This window comes from Oncorhynchus mykiss, chromosome 6, assembly GCF_057628025.1.
Source record: "Oncorhynchus mykiss isolate SJ-2025 chromosome 6, ASM5762802v1, whole genome shotgun sequence".
In the NCBI taxonomy this organism is placed as follows: domain Eukaryota; kingdom Metazoa; phylum Chordata; class Actinopteri; order Salmoniformes; family Salmonidae; genus Oncorhynchus; species Oncorhynchus mykiss.
This window is the reverse complement of record NC_143027.1, coordinates 85,509,909-85,521,211: the sequence shown is the minus strand read 5'-3', so window position 1 is coordinate 85,521,211 and position 11,303 is coordinate 85,509,909. Positions and strand designations below refer to the sequence as shown.

General features: G+C 44.6%; 1 protein-coding gene across 2 annotated transcripts in view; it reads left to right on the top strand.

Annotated features, from left to right (window-relative positions):
- The first annotated feature begins 299 nt into the window (after positions 1–299).
- The window catches only part of LOC110506930 (DEP domain-containing protein 7), a 35,294-nt gene continuing 24,290 nt past the window's right edge, over positions 300–11,303 (top strand). Inside the window, exons 1-2 of one of the 2 annotated variants that reach the window (XM_090239206.1) lie at positions 327–430; positions 6,464–6,605. In XM_090239206.1, the coding sequence (XP_090095332.1) occupies positions 6,587–6,605 (19 nt within the window). In that variant the 5' untranslated portion in view covers positions 327–430; positions 6,464–6,586. Of the gene's footprint in view, positions 431–6,463; positions 6,606–11,303 lie in introns of both variants that reach the window. The other variant, XM_090239207.1, reaches the window with a different exon arrangement.

Sequence of the window (11,303 nt, the reverse complement as noted above, 5' to 3'; positions counted from 1 at the left end):
GATGTTTTACGCAGGTTGACATTTATTGTCATGAGTCTTGCCCTGGAGGCAGCACTGAGTGGTTTCATGCCAGATTGGCCAGCAACGAAGTCAAAATTGCCGATATTGTAAAAATTCATGATAACTAAAATTAGCTTTTTTGGTGATAATTTAAGGTTATGGTTAGCCATCATTAGGGTTAGCAGTGTGGTTAAGGTTAGGGTAAGGTTTCAAATCAGATTTTATGACTTTGTGACTGTGCCAGCGAGTGACCACTCTGCAGAGCTGCCTCCATTACACGAGTCATCCCAATAAATGCCAACCTGCATGGTTTTCACGCTTCAGGCTTGACATTGACAGTCGGTACGGAAAAGAGACAGGTCTGAATTCAAGTGTAATATTCTCCTGTAACTACATTTGGACCTTCTTGATAGCGCTGTTTGCATTTGTGGTGAGTTAGTCTATTAGATTATGTTATAGGTAATCCTGTGTGTGTATAAAGGTTTCTCATTAGCATACAATATTTCATATACCTATATAGGTACACGACTGTTCAAAAGTTTGGGGTCACTTAGAAATGTCCTTGTTTTTGAAAGAAAAGCAAATTTTTTGTCCATTAAAATCATATCATATATATCAGAAATACAGTGTAGACATTGTTAATGTTGTAAATGACTATTGTAGCTGGAAACGGCTGATTTTTTTAATGGAATATCTACATAGGCGTACAGAGGTCCATTACCAGCAACCATCACTCCTGTGTTCCAATGGCACGTTGTGTTAGCTAACCCAAGTTTATCATTTGAAAAGGCTAATTGATCATTGAGACTGGTGTTTTGCGGGTACTATTTAATGAAGCTGTGATCAATTAATCTCATCCATAGAAATATAATCATTCTAGTTCTATGTTCTGAACATGCTTAGTGAGTTTTAGTTCTATGTTCTGAACATGCTTAGTGAGTTTTAGTTCTATGTTGTCAACATGCTTAGTGAGTTTTAGTTCTATGTTCTGAACATGCTTTGTGAGTTTTAGTTCTATGTTCTGAACATGCTTAGTGAGTTTTAGTTCTATGTTCTGAACATGCTTAGTGAGTTTTAGTTCTATGTTCTGAACATGCTTAGTGAGTTTTAGTTCTATGTTCTGAACATGCTTAGTGAGTTTTAGTTCTATGCTCTGAACATGCTTAGTGAGTTTTAGTTCTATGTTCTGAACATGCTTAGTGAGTTTTAGTTCTATGTTGTCAACATGCTTAGTGAGTTTTAGTTCTATGTTCTGAACATGCTTAGTGAGTTTTAGTTCTATGTTCTGAACATGCTTAGTGAGTTTTAGTTCTATGCTCTGAACATGCTTAGTGAGTTTTAGTTCTATGTTCTGAACATGCTTAGTGAGTTTTAGTTCTATGTTGTCAACATGCTTAGTGAGTTTTAGTTCTATGTTCTGAACATGCTTAGTGAGTTTTAGTTCTATGTTGTGGAATTTCATTCATAGCGTTTGACATCGTCCTGAGCTTTGTCTTTCATGTGAATTCTCTCTAGTCTGTATTTAGTCACACTGTGGAGCAGTCTGTATTGTTCTGCTTATAGGCGTGTTACATTGTGTTTTATGGTTAGGGGTTAACAGTTACTGCTCTGGAAACTGTTTCCTCTGAATGTGAGTCCTCCCAGAATGTGTGCTTCTGTAGAACGTCTAAAGATGTGTCTCTCTGAATGTATCTTATCTCTTTCTCTCTTCTCTAGAACGTTTTTTATATTTTTCTTTATCTATAATCATCTAGGAAATTAGGTGACAGGGACAGGGAGGAGACTCAAGCAAATGCACCCCCCACACACATACTTTCGGTCTCTGTCTCTCTATCTCTCTCTCTTACACACATACACACTCCAACACACACACACACACACATAATGTTAGAGAATGTAACCATCCTCTGTCAGACCGGTTTCCACCGGCACAGTTGCCTTCTTTATTCTTCTCCAGCATTGTGTCTTTGAGAGATGACCTGTAATGTTCAGTCTTCCTCTCAGTACTCATGACGGACTGTACGCCTTGAGTTCAATGTATCACCTTAATGCATTATCATTTCCATGACAATGGATTATATTTCTATCGAAATGGGGGCTTCTCCAGTGAGGATCTCAGTCTGTGGATCTAACCCCTTCAGACAGGATCTATCCCCTTCAGACTAGATCTATCCCCTTCAGACAGGATCTATCCCCTTCAGACTAGCTATGCCCTTCAGACTGGATCTATACGCTTCAGACAGGATCTATCCCCTTCAGACAGGATATATCCCCTTCAGACAGGATCTATCCCCTTCAGACAGGATCTATCCCCTTCAGACAGGATCTATCCCCTTCAGACTAGCTATCCCCTTCAGACAGGATCTATCCCCTTCAGACTAGCTATCCCCTTCAGACAGAATCTATCCCCTTCAGACTAGATATATCCCCTTCAGACATGATCTATCCCCTTCAGACAGGATCTATCCCCTTCAGACAGGATATATCCCCTTCAGATGGGATCTATCCCCTTCAGACAGGATCTATCCCCTTCAGACAAGATCTATGCCCTTCAGACTGGATCTATACGCTTTAGACTGTATCTAACACCTTCAGACAGGATCTATCCCCTTCAGACAGGATCTATCCCCTTCAAACAGGATCTATCCCCTTCAGACAGGATCTATCCCCTTCAGACTAGCTATCCCCTTCAGACAGGATCTATCCCCTTCAGACTAGCTATCCCCTTCAGACAGAATCTATCCCCTTCAGACAGAATCTATCCCCTTCAGACTAGATATATCCCCTTCAGACAGGATCTATCCCCTTCAGACAGGATATATCCCCTTCAGATGGGATCTATCCCCTTCAGACAGGATCTGTCCTCTTCAGACAGGATCTATCCCCTTCAGACAAGATCTATGCCCTTCAGACTGGATCTATATGCTTTAGACTGGATCTATCCTCTTCAGACAGGATCTATCCCCTTCAGAATGGATCTATCCTCTTCAGACAGGATCTATCCCCTTCAGACTAGATCTATCCCCTTCAGACTGGATCTATACGCTTCAGACTGGATCTATCCTCTTCAGACTGGATCTATCCCCTTCAGACAGGATCTATCCCCTTCAGACTGGATCTATACCTTTCAGACTGGATGAAGTGTGTGTGTGGTTGTTTGTGTGTGTGTGTTCTGCGTGGGTGGGTTTGTGCATGCCTGCCTTCCTGCATGTGCGTGAGTGAGTCTGTGTGGCCTCTGACAATTTGCCAAACAATCATGAGATTCCGACCACAATGAATGTTTACTAAACTGTAGACAACATAAGGGCTGTGTTTAGCCACATCATTATGGAGGCTTTGTCACCTGAGGGTGATTGTGCACAGGTGTTAAGTTTCAGATCTGTGTCCTCGGCCCCTCCTCACTCTCAATTCAATTAAATTCAAGAGCTTTATTGGCATGGGAAACATATGTTAACATTGCCAAAGCAAATTAAGTAGATAATAAACAAAAGTTAAATGAACAGTAAACGTTACACTCACAGAAGTTCCAAAATAATAAAGACATTTCAAATGTCATTATGTCTATATACAGTGTCGTAACGATGTGCAAGTTGTCTCTCTCACTGTGTGTGTGTGTGCTGTTTTATGCATGAGACTGCTGCTTCTGTTTTAGTAACGTGTCACTTTGGGTGACCACTCAGCCCTGGCACCTACCCCACATGTTAGTAACTGTTGATGTCAACAGCATAAAGGTGTCCATGGCTGCAGGAGCTTATAGAAGGGTTGTAGGGAGAATGATGGACATGAAGTGGGCTGTAGAGACAGTCATCTGTTACGGACGTCATAATAACACAAAGCTGAGGCAATTCCATTGTAACCAGCTTGTTACGATGCCTCCTTAATGACCTCCAACCTCACATCACCTATAGGACTCTATCATATTGTATCAACCTTAACCCAACACCTAGCTACGTGTGCATGTGAAGGACTTGGTATAGAGAAGTGTGGAGGGACCCAACCCTTGGCGACCTTGTTGAGAGGTTCAGATCTGTTGACTAATGTGTTGGGTTGACAGTTGTTGGACTGGGGTTCGATTCCCGGTTGGGGCTACTGCCCAAATTTGTGAATGAATCCATCTACCACAGGATTTGGAGGGTCTGAATAAGGGGTCATTATCAGTCAGTCAGCAACCCAAGACTTTAGGACTCCAATCCAAGTCTTTAGGACTTTAGGACCTGGGGTGGCAGGTAGCCTAGTGGTTGGAGGCAGGTAGCCTAGTGGTTAGAGGCATGTAGCCTAGTGGTTGGAGGCAGGTAGCCTAGTGGTTAGAGGCATGTAGCCTAGTGGTTAGAGGCATGTAGCCTAGTGGTTGGAGGCATGTAGCCTAGTGGTTAGAGGCATGTAGCCTAGTGGTTAGAGGCATGTAGCCTAGTGGTTAGAGGCATGTAGCCTAGTGGTTGGAGGCATGTAGCCTAGTGGTTAGAGGCATGTAGCCTAGTGGTTAGAGGCATGTAGCCTAGTGGTTAGAGGCATGTAGCCTAGTGGTTAGAGGCATGTAGCCTAGTGGTTGGAGGCATGTAGCCTAGTGGTTAGAGGCATGTAGCCTAGTGGTTAGAGGCATGTAGCCTAGTGGTTAGAGGCATGTAGCCTAGTGGTTAGAGGCATGTAGCCTAGTGGTTAGAGGCATGTAGCCTAGTGGTTAGAGGCATGTAGCCTAGTGGTTAGAGGCATGTAGCCTAGTGGTTAGAGGCATGTAGCCTAGTGGTTGGAGGCATGTAGCCTAGTGGTTAGAGGCAGGTAGCCTAGTGGTTAGAGCATTGGTCCAGTGACCGAAAGGTTGCTGGATCGAATTCCAGGGCTGACATGGTACAAATCTGTTGTTCTGCCCCTGAACAAGGCAGTTAACCCACTGTTCCCCGGTAGGCTGTCATTGTAAATAAAAACGTGTTCTTAATGGACTTTCCTTGTTAAATAAGAATAAATAAAAAAAGGACTCCTGTCTTTTCCTTTGTTCCTTTTCTTCAACCCCTTTCTCTCTGTCTCCCCTCCTCAGTAACTCTCCTCCCACTGTCACCCTCCTGCTCTCTCTTTCAATTCAATTCTCTCTCTGTCTGTCTGTCTCTCTGTCTCCCCTCCTCAGTAACTATCCTCCCACTGTCACCCTCCTGCTCTCTCTTTCAATTCAATTCTCTCTCTGTCTGTCTGTCTCTCTGTCTCCCCTCCTCAGTAACTATCCTCCCACTGTCACCCTCCAGCTCTCTCTTTCAATTCAATTCTCTCTCTGTGTGTCTGTCTCTCTGTCTCCCCTCCTCAGTAACTATCCTCCCACTGTCACCCTCCTGCTCTCTCTTTCAATTCAATTCTCTCTCTGTCTGTCTGTCTCTCTGTCTCCCCTCCTCAGTAACTATCCTCCCACTGTCACCCTCCTGCTCTCTCTTTCAATTCAATTCTCTCTCTGTCTGTCTGTCTCTCTGTCTCCCCTCCTCAGTAACTATCCTCCCACTGTCACCCTCCTGCTCTCTCTTTCAATTCAATTCTCTCTCTGTCTGTCTGTCTCTCTGTCTCCCTTCCTCAGTAACTATCCTCCCACTGTCACCCTCCTGCTCTCTCTTGCAATTCAATTATTTCTCTGTCTGTCTCTCTCTCGATCTCTCTCTCTCTCTCTCTCTCTCTCTCTCTCCACTCAGTAGAAGTAAATGGCCTTATAAAAACACACAGAGCAGGTTGACATCCAACTGTTCCACATGCCTCCACTCTCCTCCTTACGCGCTGTCAAAGAGAAATAGTGGTTTCTTTCTATCAGCTGCTCTGCTATCAGCGGTTTTCTACTGTATGTTTAACAAGGTGAGGCTGGGAGAGGGAGCACCACAGAGCCTGGAGACTGTAGACAACCTCTGCACAGATTTTGCCTCTGTATTTTGCCATTGGAATGGATTGCCTTTATGGTGTCATAACCAAAGAATATCCACGAGGAGTGAATGTGGTTCACTGGTTGAATGTGACTGAAGCTAGCTAAAGCTGTGATTTCTCTGTTCTAGGAAATACCTTTAGAGAGTTTTCAGATCTGAGTCATGCTGATGGGAATTCTTTAGGAGGTAGCCTAACAATAGTTTATTGCCTGGTTAACTGCTGATCAAACATGGCCCTGTAATTGACATGTGACAAGCTAAATGTAAGATGTCAATTCAGAACATGTAAACAGCTGAAGTGTATAAACCTTTGGTCTCTGTTAAAGAATTCGAAACCGATAAAATGAATGGTGTGTGTGTGCGCGAAAGTGTGAGCGAGACCAAGAAGGGGAGACAGAGAGATTAAGGGGGAAATGTAACACTTAAAAACATATTCTCGGTCTTTTCATATTCTAAATGTCTAAAAAGCGAAATACTTATCATGTAAATGAGGTTGGAGGTGGAGGCGTTATTTAACGTTGTAATCGTCCTGAATAACGTATAGCGAGCGAGGCGGTTTCGGGTCGACTTTGCAGTTACGTCACTGTGGTGCGAGAAGGGACTTCGGAGAAGCAAGAGGACACCAGACGTTAGTAGTAGGAGCCAAATGATACCGTGGAAACGAGAGGTAGCCGTTTAGCGCTCCGGGAACTGTTTTCATGCTGCACAAACCACGAGGTAGGCCTAATAAAATATTTCATCCTTATTGATAACTTTGAAATGTTTATTTATTTATTACGAAATCATGTCACAGCTTTTGTTTCGTTTTCCAGTAAGCCTAACACAAAATATTAGAGAAAGTGCTTTGATTTTGCTATAGTTTGTGTCAATACATAACTGTTTAGGCCATGGAGCTGAATAGATCCAAATGGTTTATAGTTGAAATATATTCTATAAGCCTATGGCTCTGTTTTTAGGTGTAACCCAGATGGGTCACATCCCAGTCAACTAAACTATATAGCCTGTAATTGCTCAACATTGTATATATTGTTTCCTAATGTAATAATTAACAGTTCATATTTTCAAATAATTAATTCATTACCATAGCTATATACATTATTAGGCTACTTTCAGAGTCTTTTTTTCTTCGGAGGAACAACAGTATTTCTGATTCCAATGATTTATGGCAGTGCAGTTTCTCAGCTCTTGTAGGCTATAGGCATAATCTGCAGTGAGAGGTATTTAGACAAATTCAAACTGCATGGGTTTTAGATGTACGTTAGTAGTTTCCTTCAGGCTCTATCAGTTGTGACTAGTCTGAGCGCGTAGAGGAATGAACGTCACAGAACCAAGCCTAGTTTACTTTCTGTCTGATGCCTGTTGCTTTTTTGTCATTCTTCGAAATATTCTTCTTAATAGGTTATAAAAAAAATAATCATGTAAAACTCCAAGGTCTTCTACCTGAGCCTAATTATTTCCAATAGGTACACTTCCGGCTACAGCAGATAGTCTCCCCTATCAGTCCACAAATCAACGCGTTCCGTTTGGGAGTAAGTATGCGGTGATACTGTTCCCATTGGGATTATTTACCTGCATGGTGTGCAAACACACCGCTCTCTGTTGCCCTTGACCGAATAGAGCGAATTCCCCCCCGATGCAACGCGCCCGCCAGAGGAGGGAAGGAGAGCTGGGGACTGGGGGAGGGCGGGGAAGTGGGATATTTGGCGACAGCTATGCAAACTGGCTCCAATCTCAGTTAGGGCGGGCAAACCGAGGTGACAGACCATTCCGATTCCCAGGATTGTTTTCATCCGCACATCGACCCCGTGAACTCCTCAACTCGAGTGATGCTGACATTGAGTAGATCCGGATTACTGTACCAGGATCCCCAGACGGCTTTTCCAGATGGTCGCCCTCTAATAACGCTTTCTTAACCCCCAAATGAAGGATTCCACTCTAATGCAGTTTACAGTAATTTATCCAGTAATGGGGTTTTCTGGGTGTTAAACCAATGAATGTCTTGTAATCCTGTGTAATTGTATTTCACCCTCATGTCTTTTTCCAGGCCTGCATTAGGCTGCTATTACATTGTCATCAATATCAGCCTGGGGGTTCTTTGTTAGTCATTTAAGCAGCTATCAACCATGCTGTGATGGTCATGTCAGGTTATCTACCATGCTGTGATGGTCATGTCAGGTTATCTACCATGCTGTGATGGTCATGTCAGGTTATCTACCATGCTGTGATGGTCATGTCAGGTTATGTACCATGCTGTGATGGTCATGTCAGGTTATCTACCATGCTGTGATGGTCATGTCAGGTTATCTACCATGCTGTGATGGTCATGTCAGGTTGGTCATGTCAGGTTATCAACCATGCTGTGATGGTCATGTCAGGTTATCTACCATGCTGTGATGGTCATGTCAGGTTATCTACCATGCTGTGATGGTCATGTCAGGTTGGTCGTGTCAGGTTATCTACCATGCTGTGATGGTCATGTCAGGTTATCAACCATGCTGTGATGGTCATGTCAGGTTATCTACCATGCTGTGATGGTCATGTCAGGTTATCTACCATGCTGTGATGGTCATGTCAGGTTATCTACCATGCTGTGATGGTCATGTCAGGTTATATACCATGCTGTGATGGTCATGTCAGGTTATCTACCATGCTGTGATGGTCATGTCAGGTTATCTACCATGCTGTGATGGTCATGTCAGGTTATCTACCATGCTGTGATGGTCATGTCAGGTTATCTACCATGCTGTGATGGTCATGTCAGGTTATCTACCATGCTGTGATGGTCATGTCAGGTTATCTACCATGCTGTGATGGTCATGTCAGGTTATCTACCATGCTGTGATGGTCATGTCAGGTTATCTACCATGCTGTGATGGTCATGTCAGGTTATCTACCATGCTGTGATGGTCATGTCAGGTTATCTACCATGCTGTGATGGTCATGTCAGGTTATCTACCATGCTGTGATGGTCATGTCAGGTTATCTACCATGCTGTGATGGTCATGTCAGGTTATCTACCATGCTGTTATGGTCATGTCAGGTTATCTACCATGCTGTGATGGTCATGTCAGGTTATCTACCATGCTGTGATGGTCATGTCAGGTTATCTACCATGCTGTGATGGTCATGTCAGGTTATCTACCATGCTGTGATGGTCATGTCAGGTTATCTACCATGCTGTGATGGTCATGTCAGGTTATCTACCATGCTGTGATGGTCATGTCAGGTTATGTACCATGCTGTGATGGTCATGTCAGGTTATGTACCATGCTGTGATGGTCATGTCAGGTTATGTACCATGCTGTGATGGTCATGTCAGGTTATCTACCATGCTGTGATGGTCATGTCAGGTTATCTACCATGCTGTGATGGTCATGTCAGGTTATCTACCATGCTGTGATGGTCATGTCAGGTTATCTACCATGCTGTGATGGTCATGTCAGGTTAGCTACCATGCTGTGATGGTCATGTCAGGTTATCTACCATGCTGTGGTGGTCATGTCAGGTTATCTACCATGCTGTGATGGTCATGTCAGGTTATCTACCATGCTGTGATGGTCATGTCAGGTTATCTACCATGCTGTGATGGTCATGTCAGGCTAAGATCTTTGTATTGTTTTTTTTATCCTGAGTTGTGCTGTTATTCAGGCTATCAGCAGGCTGTCAGACAGCTGTAGTGACTGGACGGTGCCTGTTACAACATAGTTCATTGGTTACATCAGTAATATGCAAAACCTTCCAAGCGGTACAGGATATTGTGTTGTCGCAGTGCCGTCCGAAGAGGGAAACTGTGTTTGACATTAATGGGACACATTAACCTGTGGTTCATGGAGATAGGAGACATCCAGCACACACCTTCTTCCTTATGAACCTGTTTTGTTACGTCAATGAAAGGACAGTTAATGTCTGCTCACTGCCTGCTACCTACGCTCCAGGTGGAAGGTGCCCTTTGACACAGATCTAGAATCAGATTACCATCCTCAAATCATAACCTTAACCATTAAGGGTGAAAATGTAAAACTGGTGTTAGATCATCTTAGGAGCAACTTGTTTTGTGTGTTTTGGAGTCATAATGGTCTTTATCAGGTTGTGATGTCTGAGTCTGTAGTGGTGCTGTGAGGAAGTGATTGAAGAGGTTCAGTCCCCAGTGTTCTTTTCTCAGCTCCTTCCTGAAGACTGCACTAACATTTGCTTACCAGTCTTTAAATGGTTCCCACTGGGGGAGGAATAAAAGCTTCTCACAGACCTACAAAAAAAAACACAACCCCCCCCCCACACACACACACACCCTTTCCTTTCCACAACCCCCCCCCCCCCCCCCCCACACACACACCCTTTCCCTTCCACAACCCCCCCCCCCACACACACACACACACCCTTTCCCTTCCACAACCCCTAGCAAAACCAATGACAGCAGTGGGGTAGGCAAGCTGTGCCTCCTGTTCATCTCAACGAGAACTTCACCAGCCCCTTTCCCTTCCCCTCAACATCTCAACGAGGACTTCACCAGCCCCTTTCCCTCAACATCTCAACGAGGACTTCACCAGCCCCTTTCCCCTTTCCCTCAACATCTCAACGAAAACTTCACCAGCCCATTTCCCCTTCCCCTCAACATCTCAACGAGGACTTCACCAGCCCCTTTCCCTCAACATCTCAACGAGGACTTCACCAGCCCCTTTCCCTCAACATCTCAACGAGGACTTCACCAGCCCCTTTCCCTCAACATCTCAACGAGGACTTCACCAGCCCCTTTCCCCTTCCCCTCAACATCTCAACGACAACTTCACCAGCCCCTTTCCCCTTCCCCTTCCCCTCAACATCTCAACGAGGACTTCACCAGCCCCTTTCCCCCAACATCTCAACGACAACTTCACCAGCCCCTTTCCCCTTCCCCTCAACATCTCAACGAGGACTTCACCAGCCCCTTTCCCTCAACATCTCAACGAGGACTTCACCAGCCCCTTTCCCCTTCCCCTCAACATTTCAACGAGAACTTCACCAGCCCCTTTCCCCTTCCCCTCAACATCTCAACGAGGACTTCACCAGCCCCTTTCCCTCAACATCTCAACGAGGACTTCACCAGCCCCTTTCCCTCAACATCTCAATGAGGACTTCACCAGCCCCTTTCCCCTTCCCCATAACATCTCAACGAGGACTTCACCAGCCCCTTTCCCTCAACATCTCAACGAGGACTACACCAGCCCCTTTCCCCTTCCCCTTAACATCTCAACGAGGACTACACCAGCCCCTTTCCCTCAACATCTCAACGAGGACTTCACCAGCCCCTTTCCCTCAACATCTCAACGAGGACTTCACCAGCCCCTTTTCCTCAACATCTCAACGAGGACTTCACCAGCCCCTTTCCCCTTCCCCTCAACATCTCAACGAGGACTTCACCAGCCCCTTTCCCTCAAC